Source organism: Trachurus japonicus, chromosome 12, assembly GCF_045865225.1.
Source record: "Trachurus japonicus isolate A0001 chromosome 12, Traja_1.0".
Lineage (NCBI taxonomy): Eukaryota > Metazoa > Chordata > Actinopteri > Carangiformes > Carangidae > Trachurus > Trachurus japonicus.
The window spans coordinates 2559769-2585349 of record NC_140918.1 but is presented as its reverse complement, the minus strand read 5'-3'; the positions used below and the strand labels follow the sequence as shown (position 1 = coordinate 2585349).

The 25581-nt window shown below is 42.3% G+C and overlaps 1 protein-coding gene across 3 annotated transcripts in view; it reads left to right on the top strand.

Annotated features, from left to right (window-relative positions):
• Nucleotides 1–1394: 1394 nt before the first annotated feature.
• Nucleotides 1395–25581, top strand: part of grk3 (G protein-coupled receptor kinase 3) — a 104690-nt gene continuing 80503 nt past the window's right edge. For 2 of the 3 annotated variants that reach the window (XM_085792586.1, XM_085792587.1), the window contains exon 1: nt 1395–1621. In XM_085792586.1, the coding sequence (XP_085648712.1) occupies nt 1509–1621 (113 nt within the window). In that variant the 5' untranslated portion in view covers nt 1395–1508. The remainder of the gene's footprint in view (nt 1622–25581) is intronic. The other variant, XM_085792588.1, reaches the window with a different exon arrangement.

The following is a 25581-nucleotide window of genomic DNA, read 5'->3' as shown; positions in this document are numbered from 1 at the left end:
ATTGATGAGCCGATAAGAAGGAAACGTTGCAGCCGAACACAGGAAGCCAGCAGCGGCTACAGACTAGAGGCAGCAGCGACAGCGACTAACTACGAGGACGACGACGACGACGAAAGGCAACACAACACAACACAGCACAAACAGCAGCAGCCGTGTCTGTGTCTGTGTCTGTAGATGGATGGATTTCTAAGGGAATGCAGATCATGAGTCCGCGGGCTCATCTTTAATAAGAACAATATTATTAACCTGTGCGGGTTTTATTTGTGCCAAATCTCGCCTGAGAGACATTATTTCTTCTTTTCCCTTCGGCGGCGGTAGCTTCTCTGGATGTTTCCCCGCACATCTCAACCTGTCGCCCGGAGTGCTCCTTCATGAATTCCGCCTCTTTTCATCGGAAGACAACAAGAACCAGAACCAGCAGCTGCACGTGTTTTAGTATTATTATTATTATTACAGGGACGCAGGTTTTCTAACTAAAGGAGCCATTCTCTTTTTTTAAAAAATTTTTTTCTGTGCAGCCAGCCACTGGGAGAGAGGAAAAAAAAAATCAGGACATTTTTTTTTTCCTTCAGTGTTTACATTGAGAGGAAAAACCCCCCGACACATGCTGCACTGGAGACAAACCAGTCACATTTCCATCCAGAGAGAGCAGGAGCAGAAGAGGAGAAGAAGCTCCTGAGGGACCGGACAGCTGCTGAATCCTCCTCACCACCACCACCACCACCACCATCATCATCATCCTCACCCTCATCCTCCAGCATCTGGTGCATCCACATCCACCTTCCTCCCAGAGACAGATCACATTACTATAAAGCCAAGAAGAGGAGGAAGAGGAGGATTGCATCGTTTATTATTATTATTATTTTTTCTGTGTGTGTGCACTTGCAGCACTACTAAATGGGATTATTCCAGGAGGCACGGTGATCTCGCAGGCAGCAGGCCCTTGCTTCGCTTCTCCTCTTTTCTTTCTCCTACTCGTGACTTGTCATTTCTCCAGGAACCTGTCACCCAGATGTCTTCCCTCCTCAGTTTCCCCTTTTCTCTCTCACAAACGATGGTGGTACTAGTCTGAGGAGAGGAAAGAGGAGAGGAAAGAGGAGGAGAGAGGAGAGAAGAGGAGAGACTGAAGCCGCAGCAGCACCAGGATCTACCGTTACCTTTACCGAAGGGGAGACTATACCTAGACCTAGACCTGCCTACCTACCGGAGATAAGAGACAGCGATCCCCGGTCCTGGATGTTGGTCACATCTGGAGGAGGAGGACGATATTTTTTATTCCCCTAAAAACAAAAAAAAACAACCACCCTACCCTTCCCTCTCCTTCCCTCCCTCCCCTTTCCTTTCCTTCCCCCCTCTTCCCTTTCCTTCCCCCCTTTCTCCCCTTCTTCCCCCTCCCCTCCATCTCTTAATAATAATAATAACACCTCCAGCCCCGGTTGTTTAGTTTTATTTTTTATTTTTATTTTTTCAATTTTATTTTATTATTACTGATTGATTTGGGTGGAAAGATGGCGGACCTCGAAGCGGTTCTCGCCGATGTCAGTTATCTGATGGCGATGGAGAAGAGCAAGTCGACTCCAGCGGCCAGGGCGAGCAAGAAGATCATCCTGCCCGAGCCCAGGTAACACAACACACACAACAACACACACACACACACACACACACATACACCTTCATGTCTGTCAAATGCATAGATGCATGCATGTGTGTGTGGACTGTGTGTGTCTCTGTGTGTGTTGTGTGCATGCTATACTGCAGCCTTATAGGGAGATGAGATGCAGGCAGACCTGTGTGTGTGTGTGTGTGTGTGTGTGTCTGGGAGGCCAAGTCAAATATCCGTGTGTAGACTAGAGGCTCTGAAATTGGCATTACTGCAAACATGCTCCGTGATGTCACCTAAACAACCACTGTGCATTTCACACAAACACACACACACACACACACAGACAGACACACACACACACACATTCAGCATCCTTTTCACCTGCAGCAGCTTCAGTTCAGGTGCAGGATGTTTCTCAGGGTTATTGATGTGATGTGTCTAGCAGGTGTTGATTGTGTCCTGTCAGTGATAGGCTATAGATGTTCACACGCACGCACACACACACATGCACGTGCACAGACACACACACACACGCACACAGGCCGCACACACACACACAGACACAGACACAGACAGACACACACACACACACAGGCCGCACACCTGCAGCCACTGATCAGAGACGTGTCTTCTGCTGCATGTGCCACATATTCATGGCGGCTGTGTGTCTGTGTGTGTCTGTGTGTGTGTGTCTGTGTGTGTGCGTGTGTGTGTGTGTGTGTGTGTGTGTGTCAGCCCCTTTTGATGCAGTTGCACTATCAGTATCTGCAGCTCTTGATCTGAAACCCCCTCCTCCTCCTCCTCTGCTCCTCCACACTGTTCTCACTAGACTAGGCCCTCAGACCAGACTACAGCCAAAACCTCATTTTTAAACAATACATTTATGAATATTTTCCAGAGCTGCAACAACGAATCGAACAATAATCGATTATTAAACTACACCAAACGACTAATCCTCTGATTCCAGCTTCTTCAACGTTGAATATTTCTGGTTTCTTTGTTCCTTTATGACAATAAACCGAGTCTCTCTTTGGTTTGTGGACAAAACGAGACATTTGAGGACGATGTCGTCTGGTGGTTTGGGAAACACTGATTGATGTTTTACAACATTTTATTGACCAGACAACTAATCGATAATGACAATAATCCTTAGTCGCAGCTCTAATATTTTCCTACATACATGTAGATCTATTGAACATGTCGACCTGTGCCTCATTAACCAAGCGTAGTAAACAGAACAAAACCAAATTACAGCATCCACCTCTCAGCCATAAAACATTTTGTGCACAATTTAATGACTTAATATAATTGCTAAAACCAGATTTAAATAACACCCCTCCCACCAAACCAAACCAACATCTACACATAATTGCACGTCCTTTTGTTCGTACTGTGCAGCTCGTCTCAGCCGTGCAGGCGTCAGCTCCGACCAGTGACAGAGTGACAGAGTGACAGTCAGCTTCAGCTTCAGCCTGAGACTTGGTTGGAGAGGATGTGGTTAAAATTTGGTTATTGAGATGTTGGTGGTTGTTGTTGTTCATGCGCGGTGTGTAAATTTAAACACTTGCTTGTTTGAGCCTCGGGGTGTGAGACCTTAAAGGCACCGAAGGCGCCGACACCTCGGTTTCTATTACTGGTTTTCTCGAAATAAAAACCATATTTTTCAAAATTTTGAATGAGCACAATTGCTGTTTGCAGGTGTTTTTATTAACAGGTGGTTTTTTTTGAGCCGTAGTTCATTGTGACACAGCGGCTGCTAACTTAACTTAACATTTTAGGAGTGCAAGCAAATGCAAATCAGCTCGCTAAGCAAATGTTCATTATTTCCTTTTCATTCCTGATCCGTTCTTCACACACACTGGCCTGTCGCCTTTAATGACAGATTCCTTTTCACGTTTAACCAGTGTTGGCAAAAAAATTGGCAAATTTACTGGTCGCACATGCGCAAGTAGATCAAGTAATTACTTTGCATTGTCACAAAATGCTCCAATTAGGGTCAGACTGGAGCCCTGCTTAAAGTCTGAAGGTCTCAGGACTGTAACAAACAGAAGGAACTATTGTTTGGTTGTTTCACAGGGACGTGTTACTGTGTGACACCGCCTGAGTTATTACCAGACTGAACCTCTCACAGTTTTATTAAAATAACCAGGTTGGGTGGAAACGGTACTTCTTGTGAATGAAGAACAGACTTTTAACAGCAACATCCCATTAGTTCTCATAGTTTTAAGGAAGATGGACGTTCAAAACATTTTGCGTTTTGTGATTTAACAACTTATCAGAGCTCGGGCGACGTGTAAATACGAAAAAAGTGTTTCCATTACACTGTCTTGTTGATGTTTGAGAGGTTTTTCCGAACATAGCTGTTTCCATTACCTGTTTTTTATTGCGATATTTAGGTTTTGTGCGTTTCTAGTGCAAATGGAAACACAACTACAGCCGCACCGAGCTTCACTTTTATTAATCACAACCTAAACACTTATTATCGACGCACAAACGTGTGTTGTAGGTTCTTGGTGATGATGAACCTGTTGATCCTTCCAACTGAAAATGAGTTAATTAAAGGACATTAAAGGTACATTGTGTAGGAATTCCTCCCATCTAGCGTTGTGGTTGTATATCACAAGCAACTCAATCGTATTTTTCATTCTGCATTCACCTGAAATTGGGCAGACAGCAGACGGACGACAGCTGCTGCACGTAACGGCATAAACAAGCCTCTATGTAAACAAGTGGTCCGTCAGCACGAGGCAAAACAACACACGTGACAATATGTTGTCATGGCGATGTCGTATTGTTTTACCGTCTTTCTCTGGACTTCTGTGACTAAAATGACATCTGGTTTGTTAGCGACGGCCGTCTGCCCGACTGCAGGTGAATGCAGCATCAGTGTAACGCTCCATTCCTCCTCACTGCGTTACCGCGGTGACCTCCTCACGAGCTCCGGTGTCTCCGCTGAGTTTCCGTGGTTACCTACCGTCACGCTGCCACTGAACGTAAAAACATGGCGACACCACATGGCAGCCAGCACCGAGCTTACCCGCTCCATGTATCCACCACTTTATTTTCCCATGATCCATTGCGTCACACCACAACGGAAGTCGGTTTTAGTAGCATTCTAGCGAGCGGCTAACTGGTAGCGTTAGCGGCTAACTGGTAGCGTTAGCCACCGGTGTAGGTAGCTACCAAATGTGGGGGCTCCGGGCTGCCAAAACCGTTTTGACTAAATCTGATGTTTGTTAAGTCTAGAAAACTAATTATTGAACAAACATTACTATTTCTGTGTGCATGTTTTTGTAATTACTCATGGTTATTATCGTAGTTGTTAGCTTTGCTGCTGCTGACAGCTAACACCAGCAGCTAAGCTAACATCAGGACGTCAGCTGTTAAAACCCTCCCGTTGTGGGACACGACATGAAACTACTCCAGTTAGCTCAGTCATGTTGGAACTAGGATATCCGCTGGAGAAAATATATTTTTCATGGACCGTTTATTGAGTTATTGTTTATTGACACTGCTAACGGCTAACAGCTAACCAGCTAATCTAAAATCTAAAATGTTTGTTTGTAGACTTCATAAACAGAGTAGTCGCAGCGGTGATATAGTGACGTGAAAATGTAACATAAAGCTAAAAACTCATTGTCATCACGGCCAATGTCTATCAACCAGTCTATGCTATCAACAATACAGTAACGGTGGAATGGAGTGTCATGGCGACACCCAGCCTCATTCTCCGGAAAGTGGTGGATATATGAATGATATGAACGGCTAATTCAGAGCTGAAAGGAACACTTCAATCAGTTTGTTGATGGGGGGGGGGGGGGATTACTGATTAATGAAAAAACAGACTTTTGAACCAAATAATTGATTTTCCTGAATAGATAACAGGAGAAGTTAGTTACACAATGTCCCTTTTAAAATGAGTTTTTAGGAGCAGATAAATACCTGGTTGATCCGTCTATCTGCTGCTGCTGCTGCTGCTGGAAGCTTTAAAAGAAACTCATCTCGGTCCCAGCAGCTCCGTAATGAACCCCCCCCCCCCCCGGCTCTTCTCCTCCACCGCAGGTTAACATCAAACTGCTCAACATTATTTCTCTAATGTACAATCTTCCTCGGCCTCGGCCTCGGCTTTCTTCTTTCTTCTCCTCCTCCTCCCTCTTTTCTCTCTTCTCTCTCTTTCTGTTTGAGAGATTCACACGGCCGCCGCTCCAGGATTGTCACATATTTCAGCCCATGTGCTTCGAATTACACGAGCTGCAAACCTTTTGTGAATGGCCTGAACCTGCAGGAACCTGAAGGCAACACGACGACAACGTCCTGTCACAGGTTGTGAACAGTGAACGTGACATGACCTATCAGATTTCTATTGTATCTGTGTTAACCATCAATTGGCGAATAATGCACGACTTCTCCTCGGTTGGATGTTTGGATCACACATCAGCAGTGACACTACAGATATAATACAACACTAGTATGGATGTAGCGATGAATTGTTTTCACTGTTAATCGCGGTTTTAAACGCCACAATTATTTAATCGTAAAGGTTCCCTTAAAGCCGTCACTGTCCAAAAAAGATGGTGTTGGAACCACGTTAGCACAATACGCACAGAACGAAAACAAAGTCACACAATAACCGCTTTAAAATGTAGCCTAAATGTTAGCGCGTCATTTGCAAGGGAAAAAAATCATTTAAAAAAACTTAAAACACTTGAATATTTCCTCTGAAGGGTTAATAATTGGTCATATATTAATAGATACTTTAAATATTTAGTTTATATAATGAGTAATGCAATTATATTTTGACTATATTTGATTTTACACATCCATAGTGTTGTAAAATTATTTAATTGTGATAATTGTGACTATTTCTCTGACAATAATCGTACCAAGAACGTCTATAATCGTGACATCCCTGTTCAACACGGCTGCTCTTGTGCGTCTGGATCATATTTAACATATTAAACATTATAATTTTGTGCAGCTTCATTAATAAGAAAGAGTCAGAATCAGAATCAGAAATGTGGTGTTTTTTTTTATTTTATTATAAGAGCAGCGAAGGTCAGTTTACAGCACAAGGAACTGGACAAAGGTACAAAAAAATAGTAAAAGGTTGTGATACAGTAACATTTTTGATAAGATAAGACTAAAGAAAAAAAGAAAATACACATACAATATAGAATTTAGGATTTATATAAAAAGAATAAAGATAGGTAGGTATACTTTATCACCTGACCACTTCACTGCAGTGGGGAAAACACAGCAGTTTATAAAGAAGATGAGCTCAGTGTCTGAACAAGATGAGCTCGGTGTAGATAATGTGCGGTGCTGTGTGACGCTGTGTTTTCCCAGCCGCAGTGAAGTGGTCAGGTGATAAAGTTGCAGTGGACTTAATTAGTTTGAGGCGATCAGATCAACACAACTTTAATTTGTCTCTTTGCGTCAGCGGGAAAACGACCCCCCAGAGGGTTAACAAGGTGTTTAATTGATCACCAGTTAATCAGCAAGTTAATCTCATCTCATCTCATCCCGACGCTCCGACCGCTCCGACCGCCACATCATCAAGCTCCACTGCTCAGGCCACAAACAACACTTACATCATATGTGTGTGTGTGTGTGTGTGTGTGTGTGTGTTAATATACATCCGTGTGTCAGTCTGACTTCTGTTTTTTTTAATTTAAAAACCAGCTCATAAATGTGGAGTTTTGGTTTTCAGTTGTTTCCCAGAAGCAGAGAGGAGGAGGAAGAAGCAGGGACTATTTTCAGCAGCGGATTGATACAGACCTGGTTTTTGTTGATTGAGTATTTGGGCCAACAGGACGACATGTGTGTGCGTGTTTGTGCGGCTAAGTCTAAGTAAACCAGCAGTGTGTGTGTATGGTTGTGTGTGTGTGTTGCTGGTGATGAAGGAACGTGTCACCAGAGCAACAGTGACATTCACTGATGTGTTTGAATGGTTTTTGGGACCAGAGGAGGAGCAGATACACACTCATACACACACTGACACACACTGATACACACTGACACACACTGATACACACTGACACACACTTAGACACACTGACACACATTGACACACACACAGGAGGCCTCCAGTCTCGGGCTGCAGCCTCCAAACAAAGCGGCTAATTGAGGACTCTTGTTGTTATTGGATCATCGGTAAGCACTTGTGTGGGATCTATAACTCTGTATGAAGCTGCTGTGTCGAGGTTCCACTGCAGCTGCATGGGAGGATTGATCCGTATCGATCAGTTGCTGCGCTCAACTCAACTCTCCTTCATACACACTGAAGCTGTGTTGTGTTGTGTTGTGTTGTGTTGTGTTGTGTTGTGTTGTGTTGTGTTGTAAATCTCCTCCTATCACGGATGTAGCCTAGCGCACCAACTATATCGTGTGTGTTCGCCATTTTGTTGTGTTGTTTGAATTCTCTGTGGCTGTAGTGGACGACAAAACACCCACAATGCACCGCAAAATTGAGTGAACAAGCGACGTACACTACTTTCTACTCCTGTATGTATCCCACAATGCAATGCAGTTGAGCAAGAGCAAGCTAATTAGCATGTTAGCTACGATTTCTTTAGGTTATTTACCAATAAACTCCTCAGACGTATTTGCCTTGGCTCCGTTTGCCTGAGCAGCAGGAGTTGGGCAGCAGCATCCCAACAATAACAGGCAGCATTAAAGGGATAGTTCACCCAAAATTCAAATTTCACTCATTATCTCCTCCCCCTCATGTGGACTAAGGGCTGGGAGAAGTTTCAGAGTCCTCCGTGGCTTCTCTGAGTTACAGGGGGTCTCGGCGTAGCAGTGCATGTCCATATAACGGTTGCAAATGGATACTAATTGTCTTCGTAACAAAAAGACACACCAAAAAACATGTCCGCCTTGTATTGAGTGCGATTACTAACGCCGGGAAGAGGAGCTTCCGCTACAAAACAAGCTTGAAACATAGACTTATTTAATTTTTTTCTGAACAATTTCGCATTTCGGGGCTTCAATACAAGACGGACATTACAGACGAGCAGCATGGAGGTATCTGGATGTTTTTTGGTGTGTCTTTTTGTTACGAAGACAGTTGGTATCCATTTGCAACCGTCATATGGACATGCACTGCTACGCCGAGACCCCCTGTAACTCAGAGAAGCCACGGAGGACTCTGAAACTTCTCCCAGCCCTTAGTCACCATGAGGGGGAGGAGATAATGAGTAAAAAATTCAATTTTGGGTGAACTATCCTTTTAAATCAACCTAATAAAGAAATGGTAGTGGAATATAGGGCTGCACGATTATGGCCAAAATGATAATCACGATTATTTTTGTCGATATTGAAATCACGATTATTAATCACGATTATACATTATGTTGGATAAAACATGTTTTTATTGCACTTTCTATTTGAAACAAACAATAGGCTATGTGAACAAGGCTTTCAGTTCAAAATAAAACGTAAAATAAAAATAAATAATAGCCTAAAATAAAATTTACCCAAGACAAAGGGCTAGCGAAAAATAAATGCCATTGCAGAGTGCAGAGGTGTCATTCTGTACAGTAGCGTACAGATACTTGTGTAAAAAACAAAAAATAAAAAATAAATCTGGTAGAAGTAGCTGCTGATTCAACTCCTTTACTCAAATAAAAGTAAGAAAGTACAGGCTCTGAAATGTAATTTCAAAGTAGGCTATAGGTAAAAATTAATTTTTGCCATCAATGATACACAGAGATGTGTGGGCAAGAGTCTGTCTAGCATGGACCAAAGCACAGCACGGGTGGTTCAGCAGCAATTTGGAACGAATTAAAAACATTTAATGAACAGACCAAGTGTTTTCACACAGGCAGCGTCCAGCAGGTCGGCCTAGCTCAACTGTGCTGCCACCAAAACGGCCATAGATCGCCGTTACCGGCCGTTATGATCACGGTCGGAACGTTTTATTTACACGACGTATGTAATTAACACCAAAACGGCCGCGTGGGGTGACGGGGTCTCGGTCCAGCTTTGAGACCACCCCGCAGCCCGACCTCGATCCGATCCAGAGCGAGACGGCGACAGTAGACAGCCTGAGGTGCTGACTGACCAGACACAGACACACGTCATGTCTACTGTCACCGTCTGCTGCCGACATCATCTCACTCTCACTGCAGAGTGAGATCCATACAGTCTGAGTGAGACGTAACACCGGGCACAGAAGGTGACAGTACAGCAGCATTTGAAGGTGCAGACCGGCTGGGACACACACTCTGGACTGTAAACAACATGTAAAGGGAGGAAGCGCTCGCTTGTTAGTTAGGCAGCTTCATGGAGCCCTGACCTCTCGTTCGCCCCCTGGTGGTTGGCGGACTATTGGTTGAGAAAGCGCTTGATTTGATATGCAGCACAGCCCGTTTTTTTACATGTTAATAATCGTGACGATCATCTTAATTTAATCGTGGCAGCCAAAATCGTGATCGTGATTAAAATTCGATTAATTGTGCAGCCCTAGTGGAATATGTAGTAAATACCAGCTAACGAGCTAAGCTAATAGCCACAGCTCACGGTCGGGACACACAACAGTAGCTGACCAAACCAAACTTCAGATATTTCAACAGTTTATTGTCCGAGAAACACAACCACACAGAATCACATCCTCAAATGTTCCCGCAAGTGTCGGTTTTTCTTATTTTATTTTTATGTGTCCGGTTTGTTTACATGATCACGTTCAGAAAACGACCGTGTAGCGTCTGAATTCTCCTCCCGTTGTGTTAGTGTTAGTGTCCTCTGCAGCCGGTGAGGACGTCCTCCACCGCCGCTGTCTGAGCTTCTTCGTGTTAATCGAGTTGAGGAACACGTGTCGTTGTTGAGACGTTGACGTGAGGAGTTAATCTGAGGATCTGATTGGTCGGTTCCTGCTAAAGAAGAAGAAGAAGATCAGAGGAGATCAGCGAGGTCACGACTTAAAATAAACCGTTATCCAATCAATACGTTAGGACGGCTTCACGCCTAGAGCTCTGTTATCTGATCCAGACCGACACAAGGACCAGACACTGGCTACATTTACATGTAGTCAATGTTCAGGTTAAAGGGATAGTTCAACATTTAGGCAAATTGGCCCATTGCCCATAATCCCTATAGTCATAGCAGTAGGTTTGTTACCTTTAATTGTCGGTGCAAGCTATTTTTTAGAACGGCGGAGCAGAGCCGTGAGCTGCTCAGAGCTACGCTACAGAGGAGGCTCATTATGGGATTTCTTGGTTTCAAACTCATCAAATACACAATCCAACAACTCCACAACGCTCTGGTGGACAAGTTGTGACCTGCACATTCACCACGCTATGAGATAATAACACAACGTTGCCAGACAGAGTTGTTTTAGAGGGAAATTCATGCAAAACCGCAGATGCACGTTGCCTTCAGGGACAGTTTTTCATCAACAGTCTCTGTATTTCCCTCTACAACAACTCTGTGTGGTAACGTTGTGTTATTATCTCATAGCGTGGTGAATGTGCAGCTCACAACTTGTCCACCAGAGCGATTTGGAGTTGTTAGAGTTGTTATTCCGGCATCTCTGACCCTCTGACTGACCGAAGGAAAGAGCCAGAGCCTACAGTCTGTGGCCGGAGCACATGTTTATTTATTAGAAGTGTAAAAAGTGCTGATTAAACGTCTGTACACCTGTCTTCAATATAATACAATTTGTATTATTTACAAGTAGTTCCTGGACTCAAAAGATCAAGATTCCTTGCGAACAGAACATGTGCAGAAATCACAAATGAATGTTCCTTTCGACATGACCAGATATTGGGGTTAGAAAAGGAGAAACCCAGGGGTCAATATGAGCATATTCTGGTTTTCCAAAAAGGGTTATTGGTGTTTACATGGCCGTGTGCAACCGTGTTATTGCTAATAATCCGGTTATGAAAGAGTTATTGCATGTAAACGTAGTCACTGTTGCAATATTTCATTTGGTCCAGTTTGTATTTACAAAGGCCGAACTCACACGGTCCAACAAAAGTCACATGGCCGCAAATACCGTTCAGTTATTGGTCAGACAGTTTTAGGAGCATCGTCGGCTTATTTTCATGTTGGTGCTGAATCTGAGTGTATATCAGCAGACTCTTATGTTGCATATGAATGACAGGAAATAATGTATTAGCCTAATACATACATTTAGTTTAAGACGACAAGAAGACGACCGGCTGTAATGAGATGAGAACACACCACAACTTCTTTTATTCTGCCATATGAGTGGGACCAGTGCACAATAATAAGTTCACCATCACAAACGTGTAAAAATAAAATAGTTACAACAGCAAAATCTGTGCGTTCATAAATAAACCAAGCCTTAACAACACTGTAATAATAACACACTGCTTCTGTGAGAGAAAAAAAATCAATTTAACACGTTTTTTGCTGTTTTTGTGAAACAGTTTTTAAAATATCTGAATAATTAATTGATGGACAAATCGATATTTATACCAATTCCTGTTTTCTACCGAAGTGTTGCTGCTGCTCCACGTTGATAACTGCCTGCTCATGGTTTGTGTGGTTTGTGTAGTTTGTGTACAACAACAGTGTGTGTGTGTGTGTGTGTGTTGTGATGTGGTGAATGAAGAGATTTTTCAGTGCGGACGTGAGCTTTATTATTTATTGCAGGAGCCGCAGAGATAAAAGCCTCAGCTAATGGACTTGTAAAAGCATTATTACACTGCTGCTGCTGAGTAAAGCAGCTACACACACACACAGACACACACAGACACACACAGACAGACACACACACACACACACCGGGAGCAGTGATATGAAGATTTGCTTTTAGGTCGTTATTGTTACTGCAGCGATATCGGTCCGACATAACGGGACGAAGCGGTGGCGTTGTGTGTGTTCTGTGTGTGTTCAGTGTGTGTGTTGTGTGTGGTTGTCGTGCTGCGGTGCTTCAGGACTTCTTACAGTTTTTCTCGATTGCAAAGACACATTTCTTGAAAGCTGCTCTCCCTCCTTTTCTCTAAACTGTGAACACAAACCATTTTCCCCCCAGTTTTCAAGCTACATTCACAAAACCTCAGACTTTCACCTCAAAACAGTTCAATCTGGTGCTCAAAACTGAACTGTGTTGTCAAGTCAAAACTAAAAACACAACTGAGCAGTCACTAAACACTACATAGACAAATAGAAAACACAATGCTCAGAACATGAAGCTGTAGAAATAAATGGTTATTGTTCACTGTAGGCTAAATGCATGTTGCAAAACTAAAAACCTGTGCATTTAGCAAAAAAAAAAAGCACAAAAAACAGAAATCCTGTGCATTTACACGTAGCACTTGTATACAGTAAGCCTATACGTAAAAATAAAGTACAAAAATATAGAAATGAGAAGTGCATTACTCAGCCACAGCATCATTTCTCTGTACTGGGTCAGGCCACAGGACTTCATCCTCAACTGGCTTATATATGTTGTATGTTATATATATCTATGTTCCCTCACATCATCAGCCACAAGTGTGATTAATTTTGAGTTGTTGTGTTCAACTTGTGCTTTAGTTGTGTTTGACTTTTGCCACCTGTGCTCAGCATTATGCAACACAGGTGCATCACAATGAAAATGTGTTGGTAAGTTGTGTCTAAACAGGTGAAAAGTGCTGATGGTTTTGCCAAAAGAGACAACAGGGTTTAGTGTTTTAGCAACTGAGAAAAACTGTAATTTGGACGGGATGGTTAAAGGGATACGCCAACATTATTTTTTTTCTTTGTGTCTTGCCTCACTCCCGAGTCCATGACCAGCAGATAGACACCATCCTTTCGACTGTGCGTGCAGTAACAAGGGAGATAGAGCCGTATCGCCCGTAATTAGCTTAGCTCAAACACTGGAAGTGTATGGGTAGTGTTAGCCTGCCTCCACCTAAAGGCGCTAATTAGCTTAGCTCAAACACTGGAAGTGTATGGGTAGTGTTAGCCTGCCTCCACCTAAAGTCATCAGAGAAACTCTTCAGCAACTCTAAACGGAAACCGGCGGGCCGATCTTCGTCTCAGAGCTGACAAAACTCTCCGGTAAGGCATCTTGAGCGGTCAAATGCCGCTAACGGGACGAGATCGGTCAAAACGGAGGGTTCAAGCAAAGACGCTTTATTTTGGTTCAAGCTAGCTACATCGAGGGTAGGTTAGCTTCCTATTTCAAAGTAAAAGCACAAATTATATCCTCATGGTTTTCTGTATGTAAAGGGCAACGGGTGTTTTATTTTGTGAAAGTAACCGGAAGTGCGTTGGTCACGACGGCTAGCTTGAGTAGCGCCGAATTCGTCCAAACTAAATTGTGAACAGCTGGTATTTAGACAAATTAACGACACACTGCTGATCTAAACGGCTACTTTCTCACCTAAACATGTTTGAAATGTGGATAAAGTGAAATATTTACAGAGTTTAGAGCTAAAATGAAACCAGCTTCTGACTGCTGATTTCGGCTCGGGTAGGAGGCAGGCTAACACTACCCATACACTTCCAGTGTTTGAGCTAAGCTAATTAGCGACTTTAGGTGGAGGCAGGCTAACACTACCCGTACACTTCCAGTGTTTGAGCTAAGCTAATTAGCGACTTTAGGTGGAGGCAGGCTAACACTACCCATACACTTCCAGTGTTTGAGCTAAGCTAATTAGCGACTTTAGGTAGGAGGCAGGCTAACACTACCCATACACTTCCAGCATTTGAGCTAAGCTAATTACGGGCGATACGGCTCTATCTCCCTTGTTACTGCACGCACAGTCGAAAGGATGGTGTCTATCTGCTGGTCATGGACTCAGGAATGAGGCAAGACACGAAAAAAAAAAAAATGTTGGCGTATCCCTTTAAAGATCAGAGAATAAAGTGTCGGTCAGACAGGACAGGAGAGAGGACGAGGAGCGGTTCCTGAAAATAGCAGAACTGGATAAAAGGCCGTGTGCAAACGGACTGCAAACTTTTTTAGTGTGTGTGTGTGTGTGTGTGTGTGTGTGTGTGTGTGTGTGTGTGTGTGTGTGTGTGTGTGTGTGTGTGTGTGTGTGTGTGCTGGTTGAAGGTGGAGAGGGGGGGAAAGTTAAATGTGGCACTTTGCAGATCGTGTGCTGCTGCCACATTCTCCGCGGGCCGAGGCCGTGTCCTCTGGCAGAGAGGTGAGACTTTGACAGCAACACTGGAGGCAGCCGGGATGAGAGGAGGGGTGAGGGGTTGGGGAGGGGGGGCGATGGGAGAGGAGGAGGGGGGAGAGATGGGACGAGCAGAGACGTGACCGAGTTCCCCAGAGAGAGAAAACAGAAGGAACGTCAGTGAAACCTGCACAGATGGTTCTTTAAACAAATCGATTCGACTCCGAGGGACGAAGACAGTGACATGTTCCTTTAACTGACAGGCTGTCGGCTACATTTTTATAGTTTTATATAGGCAAGGCATCTTTATTTATATAGCGCATTTCATACCAAGGCAACTCAATGTGCTTTACATAAAGACAAAACATTAAAAAAGAGAAGCATAAGACAGAATAAAAACAAACAAAACACTAAAAACAGAGTTAAAAACGAGAGCAAATAAAAGTAAAATAAAAGAAACATTAAAAAAAGAAGCATAAGACAGAGCAAATAAAAGTAAAAGAAAAGAAAATAGATAAAGTTTTAAGTTCTCAGCTATAAGCACGTGAAAAGAGAAATGTTTTTAACCTGGATTTAAAAGTGCTCACAGTTGGGACTGTTTTCAGTTCTGCTGGTATTTTGTTCCACTTGTGTGCAGCATAACAGTATATATAGTATATATATATATATATATATATATAGTATATATAGTTTATAATGTGTAGAAATAACCGTCAGTTTCATAGTAATGTCATGTTTTTCATAAAGTCTAAAGACTACACATGCTTTTCATGCTTTTTTACATTTTTTGGGGAAGGCCAGAAGTCCTTTGCAACTGACCGTTTCATTTCATTTCATTTATTTATTTATTTCATTTATTAGTTTATTTCATAGGGACAGTGCACCACTAATCAACAGAGTTAAAAGAAAAACTGTAAGTGGGCCAGAGTTAGAGCCAACAAGGCTAGTTTTCGTCCGTTGTCCCTGGCCGGATGTTAAATGCAACCTAAAAGCCAAAAAAAGGGGCAACAATTAAGCCGTTTATTGAGCCGACCGTTACTTCTGCTCTGTTTCTACACATCAATCGTTATTTCTTGACGATATTTCTCCACATTACTATGAAATTAATTGATATTTCTAGACATTAACACGTAGCTAATTAGCAGCCTGTAAATTAAAGGGATACTTCACCCCAAAATCAACAATCAAATTGACTCATTTAGCCCCAGAAAAAGTTCCTTCAGGGGCGGTTGTGCTAACTGCGCCTGCCCCCTGTTAAAAACTACCCCTCAGTTCCTGCAGTGGAGACTCTTCGCCTCTTTAAAGGGAAATAATGTGAAGAAAGAAACACAAACAGTCATTTTCAATTTGAATGAATGAGTTTTGTTTCACACGAACGTGTCTAAAATGAAAAAAAAAGAAGAAAATATAAGTATCCATCAAATCATAATACGCATAAGTTCGAAAAAGGAGTGGGACAAAGTATGCACCACTTTCTACTCATCATGGTTTTATATATATCTATTGTATACACACATATATCTATCTACGACATAAATATCCATATGTTTAGTTTATTTATTTGTTTCATTCATCAAAAAAGAAAAGAAAAGAACAGAAAAGAACAATAATGCAACTCCTGAATGAAAGGAGGTAGAAAAAAGTGAACTTCTACATCCATAGAAATATATAAAACATATATATAATATCCCATTTATGCACACAAGACGTCTAGCTTCAGCTAATTTGCAGTTTAGTAATTTTATTTTCATCCCTCATCTTCCAGATATCTATTTAGAAATAAGTTCCATTGACAGAGTTGGACATTAGATTGTGTGTCTGTGTGTGTTGCTATTGTCATTGGCTCCAGTGTTAGCATGTTAGCGTGTTAGCATGTTGTGCTTCAATGAGGAAGCAGTGGAGCAGCCTCCTTAAACCAACAGAGATAAACTAGTTATTATGTAATGAGTCAATAGAACCAACACAGGTCAGTGAACGCCTCATAAACCACATCAGCCTCATTTAACAGGATGATTAGATTTATATTATATTTAATATCAACAGTTGAGACTGAAACCTGCAGGAATGAGTCCAAACTTTACTTTATCTGTTTATCTGAATGGGACAGTGACATTAATGGATAAAAACATGTAAATGTGTCGGATTATAACAAGTCCCATAAACATAAAACCAGTTCAATAACAGTACACAACACTACACATAATAATGTAGATCAGTGGGTCTCAACTGGTGGGTCGGGACCCAAAAGTGGGTCTAGACCTGTTCTGGATGGGTCGTGGACAGCTGGTCAAAAAAGTAAATAATATTTAATGCACATCTGATGTTGGACATGTCTTTTATTTTGAAAAATAACTTATTTTGAAAGACACACGTCACGTGAACACATGCAGTTGTAATGCTCCTCCTCAGTTTCTTATTATTTGCTCCATTTGCTCTGAATGCAAAGATATCAGTTTCTTATTAATGTGGCCTGATGCAGTGAATCTTGTTTTGTTTTGTGGGTCTTTATTTTGTGCAATTTGATATTTATTCACTTTTGTGAACATGCTCTGAATGCAGAGATGCATTAGAAGTCAAATATATCGTTTTGTTGGTCTCCATTTTGTGCAGTTTGATATTATTTTATTCACTTCCGTACATGCAGTTGTCATGGTAACTCCTCAGTTTCATTCATGTGCTCTGAAATGCACTTTGCTCAATAAAGAGCTAAATGAGTTTTTAAAGGCTTAAAACAAAAAAAAATCTTGGTGGGTCGTGACTTAATGACCATGTGGAGCCCAGAGTGAGACTAGTTGAGAAGCCCTGGTGTCGACAACACAAAAAGACAAAGAGGCAACTATGACAATGACAAAAAAGTTAGTTAGATTTTAAAACCTCTGAATATTAATGAGCTGAAACACAGCTCACACACACTGACTCCTCTTGTTGTTGTTGTGTAGCTCTCATAGTGTGTGTGTGTGTGTGTGTGTGTGTGTGTGTGTGCTCGGTGACTCACTGCTAAAGGCCTAATGGCTCCGTTTGACCTCCTCAAGACCCTAGTTCCTCCTCCTCCTCCTCCTCCTCCTCCTCCTCCTCCTCTTCACAACATCTCCACACGGTTTTCCAGCGTGCAGCAGTGTCATCGTCGTCGTCGTGGTTACGTTGAGTCAGCAGCTTCCTGTGACCTCGCCGCTCAGCTTCGGCCTCTCGCTCCTCATTTCAACTCTTTATTTCCTCATTTCTGTAGAAACTGTAGAGCTCAGGGTTTATCTGGTGGAAGTTGAAGTTGGACAAGTTTGATTTCACGTTACCTCAGCAGAGCAGAACAGACGTCCACGCTGTTGTTGTAGTTCAGACGTGAAAAACCCAGCGTGGTGTTATATGGAGCATCTCAATAAAGTAGAATATCATGGAAAAGTTTATTTATGTCGGTAATTCAATTCAAAAAGTGAAACTAACACATTATATATAGATGTAGGGCTGCAACTAACCATTATTTCCATTATCAATTAATCTGTAGATTATTTAAATGATTAATCGATTAGTTGTTTGGTCAAAAAAATGTAAAAAAAATGTAGAAAAACATCACTCAGTGTTTCTCAAACCACCAGACGACGTCGTCCTCAAATGTCTTGTTTTGTCCACAAACCAAAGAGAGACTCAGTTTATTGTCATAAAGGAACAAAGAAACCAGAAATATTCACATTGAAGAAGCTGGAATCAGAGAATCTGGACTTTTTTTAAATTAAAAAACGACTCAAACTGATTATTAGATTATCAAAATAGTTGACGGCTCTATATATAGATCCATTACACACAGAACGAAGCATTTCATGTCTTTATTTAGTCCATTTTTATTTATTTTATTTTATTTTTATATTATGGCTTCAATTTAATCTCAAAAAATGTGATTATTATAAAAGACCAATTGGAAAAAAAACATTTTTAACATGGAATTGTTGTCCTTCTGAATAGTCTGTCCATTTATATGAACTTAGTAGCTGTTTGGGGCCTTTTGACTTTTAACTTTTCCATGATATTCTAGTTTATTGCGATGCACCTGTACATACAGTATCACACCAGCTGCTAAATAAACCCTGTAAAGTCTCATCGTTACGCCACTGAAGCAGCTTCAGCTCCGGTCGAATATGACAAAACATGGAGAGAAAAGGTCAAAATTAAAACACTCAGTAAAGGAATAATAAATATACACAAGTGCAACAAGATGCAGAAAAGTGCAAAAAAAACAAACACATAATTTATCTGACAGTAATGAGGCAGAACTCATCCAGACCCAGATCTCCTCCAGATCTACAACTGTGTCCTGAATAATAATCCAAGAGTTTCCACCAGCTCTTTGTTTTTTGTTTTTTTTGGGACTTTTTGTCTTTTTACGAAACCAAAAGAGAACAAGTTCAGTTTCTGGACTCATTTAGTTCTTACAGAAAGTCCTGGTTTTGATCTGGACCTGTAGCAACTGGATGTATTTTATTTTTAGGAGCTGAATCGAGAGCCGAAGCTGTGGACTAAATTTCCTGTTTTTCTTTTTCATATTTATCTGACAGAGGAAGTTTCACGTCGTTGACTTCAGTTCAGTTTACTGTCGTTGAGCATGAAGCAACTAAAACATGTCACTCAGGTCCAGCTGTTAAAGAAACAGACACCCCATAATAATAACAACCATATAACAATAACAGATCAATAAGATATAAGATAGATGGGTAACTATAGAACCAGTAGAAACCAGTAGAGACTCAGTCTGACAAAGTGAAACTAAAAGCAGCTGCTGATGTTCTGAGTCTCGCTGGGATGGAGGAAACCACTCGACGTTGCTCAATTTGTTTTGTAGGCGGCTGCACACACACACACACACACACACACTGACACACACTGACACACACACACACACATGAACACACACACACACACGAACACACACACACCCTCAGTCCAACTAACCAGCAGCCAGAAAAACAGGTTTAAAGTCTGACTGGTTCTGCAGGTGAAGGATCAGCTGATCCAGTTCCTGTCGTCGGGTAGAAACGCAGCCCATCAACCCTCTGTGTGTGTGTCTGTGTGTGTGTGTGTGTGTGTCTGTGTGTGTGTGTGTGTGTGTGTCTGTGTGTGTGTGGTGTGTGTGTGTGTGTGTGCGTCCTTATCATCACAGTCCAATCCCATGCCCACAGACCAGCTAGAGAAATGTCACTGACATCCTGTTCACATGTTAAATATTTACACATCTGCATACCTGCTGCAGCGTGACAGTGTTGTCACAGTGTGTGTGTCTCTCTCTGTGTGTGTGTGTGTGTGTGTGTGTGTGTGTGTGTGTGTGTGTGTGTGTGTGTGTGTGTGTGTGTGTGACACAAAGAGAAAGAGAGAGAGAGAGAGGGATCAGCAGCTAATGAAGGTGAAGCACCGTCCTGTTGTTGTCACTTTACAAACGGAGTTGAAGATGTGAAACGGAGATAAAGAGCAGACTGTGATGAGTGAACCTTTGTACAGGCTGAACTTTAACCTCTCACTGTCAACACACACACACACACAAAGACACACACACATAGACACACACACACACGCCCACACACGCAGACAGACACATCACATGTGTGTGGGTTTAGAAAGCCAGAGCTCAGCAGAGTTGAGACTTTCATTCTAAGTGGAGTTGAGCTGCAGCTGCTTTCAACTTCACAACACAAAGACACGTTGAACATTTACACTCTGACAAATGGATGTCACAATTACTTGTTTTCACAATTAATCACGGTATTAAACACCACAATTAATTGATCGCAAAGATTCCTAAATACCGCCACTTTCCATAAAAAGATTCTGTATGAAACGTGTCGGCAGATGTGGCGCCAAAGTAAAGGTGAATGCTCAGATACAGGTCCATTTACCTAACGTAGCATTGAATTGGTCGGAATTTAAATCCTAGAGTGTCTTTTGTAATAATAAAAAAAAAAGATTATAATTAACTTAAACATTTGGTATCGATGACACTTCCCCTGACGGATTAATAATTGGTCATATTTTAATAGATATCTAAAATATTTTATAATTAGTAATGTATATTTTAACTATATTTGATTTGACACATTAAAAGCGTTGTGAAATTAAAGCAGAAGTAAGCGATCCGGTCGTTTTCGCTAATGCTGCGTTCCAGGCAGGCTTTTGAAACCGTAAATTACAGCTTCAAGTCACGACTTACGACTTTGTAGCGTTCCAGGCAACCCACTCGTGTTTCTCCGACCTGTTTTACCTGTGAAAGTCACTATAACGGCCACTCGTAACTTCTGACCCGTGAACTCGTACCAGATCGAACTGGTATCCGTTGTCTTTACCGTCTTCCACTGACGTCTATATACTCCACACGTTTCCAGAGCGCACATGGCTACTTAATATGCACGTGCTGTTTTGCATTGACCATATATGGTTGTGTTTGGGCGTGTAGAGGGCAGAATATGAGGCCTGTTTTCTTGGGTCTGGTGTGATTTATCAATGGAAATTGCGGAGAGTTGATAGATGTGAAAAGGGTGTAAAAAAATGTGGGTGTACGGTACGCCATGTTTGGCTTTTCGCCGTACGTATGTGAAAATTTAGTGTCACTTTTACAGCCTTTTGGATAAATGAGGCCCCAGAGCCGTCCTAAAGGCTTATATTTCTCCTGATTATCCTATTGACTATGTTTTCCAATTAGTCAAACAATTAATTTTTCTACTAATCTAGCAGATATTTTTTGGTTGATTATTAATGAACAAAATCACGGTGTTACGGTACCGTCTCCGTTTTACAGTGAGTTTTCTAACCAAACAAAAACAACACATTGTCAATCGTATTGTCAGTTGAGGCTCATGTTGATGATGTAACGGACGACGACTGGACGCTGTGTTGTGTTGTGTTGTGTTGTGTTGTTGTGTTGTACGTGTCGATGAAGTGGATGAACGGTGACAGACCTGGTTTCATTTCTTCTGTTGATGAATAATTGATCGATGTATTGATCGTTGTTGCTGCTGATTGAAGACGACGTCTGATCTGTGTGTGTGTGTTAGAGGCTGACACGGGAGTGTTTTTTCAATCCCGCCCCGTCCCGCTCCCGCAAAAAAAATCCCGTCCCGTCCCGGGACAAAGTAAAAAAAAAATCCTGTCCCGTTCAAATTCCGAATAAACCACTCCCGATCCCGTCCTGTTCCCGATTTTTTCTATGAACACAGTCATCATAGATCCCCCCTCCCCTCTCTCTCCCTCAGCGCACTGCAGGCTGAATGACAGACAAAACAAGACGGTAGATGTGGCGTCAACACATCTACCGTCTTGTTTTGTTATTTCAATTAGTGATAATGAACGCCCTCCTCGTCCTTTCTCTCTCCCTCTCTCTCTTTTTCTTTCTTTATTTTTTGCTTGTCTGCATCACCTGTTTAATGCGAGGTGGAGATTACGCCGCCGCCGCATCAGCTGACTCCTCTGACTGGAGGAAAACGTTTAATTGCCTACCGGTATGTTGATTTACACAGGTTACACACCGCTACGTAGCCACGACAGTGATCACTGAGGGTGTGCGGTGTGCGGTGTGCATCAGCTGTTTAATGCGAGGTGGAGATTACGCCGCCGCCGCATCAGCTGACTCCTCTGAGTCAGTCTGACTGGCCGAAAACGTTTCCCTACCGGTATGTTGATTTAGGTACACCTCTACGGAGCCAGGACAGTGATCACTGAGGGTGTGCAGTGTGCATCAGTCCACACACTTAAAACTTTTGGACCGTTTTGAGCGCACCATCCTGGCTTGTGCTTCTTTGAATGTCGCGCTTTGACTCCCGGTCACGTTCACTCCCGTTTACATTTTTTCCCGTCACGTCCCGATCACGTGATTCAAAATAAATTGACTCCCGAATCACGGGATTCCCGCGGGAATCCCGATAAAATGTCAGCCTCTAGTGTGTGTGTGTTAGGGCTGACCCAAAAAAATGTTCTTCCTTTTTTCCTTCTCATCAGCAGTTGTTACATTAAAAAGAGTAGGCGACTTGACATCCTGGAAACCGGTCTGATGTTGGAGATATGTAGCGTTTGTTTGCCGTTACTTTCATTATTCTCGCTACGATCACGCCCCCCCCCCCCCCCCCCCCCCGGCCGTCGAAGCTTCGATTATCAAAATAATGCTAATCGGGACAGCGACAGCCCTAGTCATGTTGATGATGTAATAGAGGACGACTGGACGGTGTGTTGTGTTGTTGTGTTGTGTTGTTGTGTTGTTGTGTTGTGTTGTGTTGTTGTGTTGTTGTGTTGTTGTGTTGTGTTGTTGTGTTGTGTTGTGTTGTTGTGTTGTGTACGTGTCGATGAAGTGGATGAACGGTGACAGACCTGGTTTCATTTCTTCTGTTGATGAATAATTGATCGATGTATTGATCGTTGTGAGAAGAGAAGATCACATCATCATCATCACCATGATGTCGTCATCATCATCGTCGTCGTCGTTGGTGATGAAGCAGCTTCTCCTCTGTGTGAAACAGCTGGTTCAGGCTGAACAGCTGGATCAGAGTTATGTAACACAGCCAGGAGGAAGGTGCAGTGTGTGTCTGTGTGTGTGTGTGTCTCTGTGTGTGTCTGTGTGTGTGTGTGTGTGTGTGTGTGTGTGTGTCTGTGTGTAGCAGGTACCGACGTAGAGCAGCATCTCGCTGGAGGAACAAAACGTCTCACTCAGAGACACAACAACACAACAACCATCCCCCAACACACACACACACACTCATTACAGACACAGACACACACACACACACACACACACACACCCTCTGGCCCCTGAAGAAAACACCAACAATCAGACACAAACTAAATATTTCATCAGTTATTGACCTGATTATCTGTTGTCTGAGTCTGACCAACACACACTTCCTGTTGCTGTGTGTGTGTGTGTCTGTGTCTGTGTGTGTGTGTGTGTGTGTGTGTGTGTGTGTGTGTGTGCACATGTGTGTAAGGGGAGGGGCTAAACACACACACAGACACACACACACACACACACACACACATGCAGAAGCAGGTCAACATCTCATTAGCTTCAGAGCCATAACAACAACTTTTCTACCAACATGATTAAATCAACAGAACAGACCATAATATCACCTGTTCAGAGTTGAAGTGGATGAACGGTGACGATCAATGAGCTGATTAATCAATAAATAATGATCAATAACCAGAACTAATATAGTTTATTTTAATTTACAGACTTTTAGGACACAACTCTGTAGAATAAAGATAAAAAACTGATGATGACACATTAAAGATGGCCGCCGAGAAGAAGGAATAAGATCTAGAACTGAAGCAACAGGAGGAGAAATATAATGTTATTATTTTATTTTTTTATTATTTTAGTATTAAAATTTTTCCATATTTTATTATTTTAATATTTTATTTTTTAAATATTTTTTATATTTCATTATTTTAATATTTTGATATCGCCCCTCGTCGCTTCCTGCTGCTGTGAGCGATGAGACTGTGAGTGAAGTTGATGTGTTGATGGTGGCAGGAGGAGAGAGGCTCCGGCTCATCGCCATGGAAACAGGGACAGACAGACAGACAGACAGACAGACAGACAGACAGACAGTGAGGCTGAAGCTTCAGACACGTCAGCATCCCAACATCTGGATTATTATCACCACAGACACGTTACATTATCAACCTGTCATTAACACCTTTTATTATGATACGTATTGATCCTTTACTGATATAAATGAATCAAACAGGTTATAGATGTGTAGCTGTGGATCAATAATATTAGTTTAATATCGATAACCAGCAGATATCAGTGATCGATCAGAGTGGATGTAACGCTGTCAATCATCCGGCGTTGTCACGGCAACGGCCTCTTGTCTCGCTGACCGTGAGACGTTCAAGGCCCCGTTCCACCACCGTAAATATTATGTATGTAGGTCTGACGGCTTTAACCTCAGCAGCCGCATACAGAGTGTGTGTGTGTGTGTGTGTGTTACTGTGTGTGTGTGTGTGTGTGTGTGTGTGTGTGTGTGTGTGTGTGTGTGTGTGTGTGTGTGTGTGTGTGAGGGCGTCCATGTTTGTTTGAGCCTAACAAAGCGTGAGCTCTCCAGTAAACAGCAGCTCCAGCTGATCCAGGGTCAGTGTCTCTCTACCTCTCTTTTCTCTCTCTCTCTGTATCTCTCTCTTTTCTTTCTATCTCTGTATCTCTGTGTCCCTCTATTTTCTCTCTCCCTTTCTTTTATATCCCCCTCCCTCTCTTGCTCTCTTTTCTTTCTCTCTCTCTATCTTTTCTATCTCCCTCTCTTTTCTCTCTCTGTCTGTATCTCCCTCCCTCTATTTCCTCTCTCCCTTTCTTTTCTCCCCCTCTTTTCTTTCTCTCTCTTCCTCTCTTTTATATCCCCCTCCCTCTCTTGCTCTCTTTTCTTTCTCTCTCTCTCTATCTTTTCTATCTCCCTCTCTTTTCTCTCTCTGTCTGTATCTCCCTCCCTCTATTTTCTCTCTCCCTTTCTTTTCTCCCCCTCTTTTCTTTCTTTCTCTTCCTCTCTTTTATATCCCCCTCCCTCTCTTGCTCTCTTTTCTTTCTCTCTCTCTCTATCTTTTCTATCTCCCTCTCTTTTCTCTCTCTGTCTGTATCTCCCTCCCTCTATTTTCTCTCTCCCTTTCTTTTCTCCCCCTCTTTTCTTTCTCTCTCTTCCTCTCTTTTATATCCCCCTCCCTCTCTTGCTCTCTTTTCTTTCTCTCTCTCTCTATCTTTTCTATCTCCCTCTCTTTTCTCTCTCTGTCTGTATCTCCCTCCCTCTATTTCCTCTCTCCCTTTCTTTTCTCCCCCTCTTTTCTTTCTCTCTCTTCCTCTCTTTTATATCCCCCTCCCTCTCTTGCTCTCTTTTCTTTCTCTCTCTCTCTATCTTTTCTATCTCCCTCTCTTTTCTCTCTCTG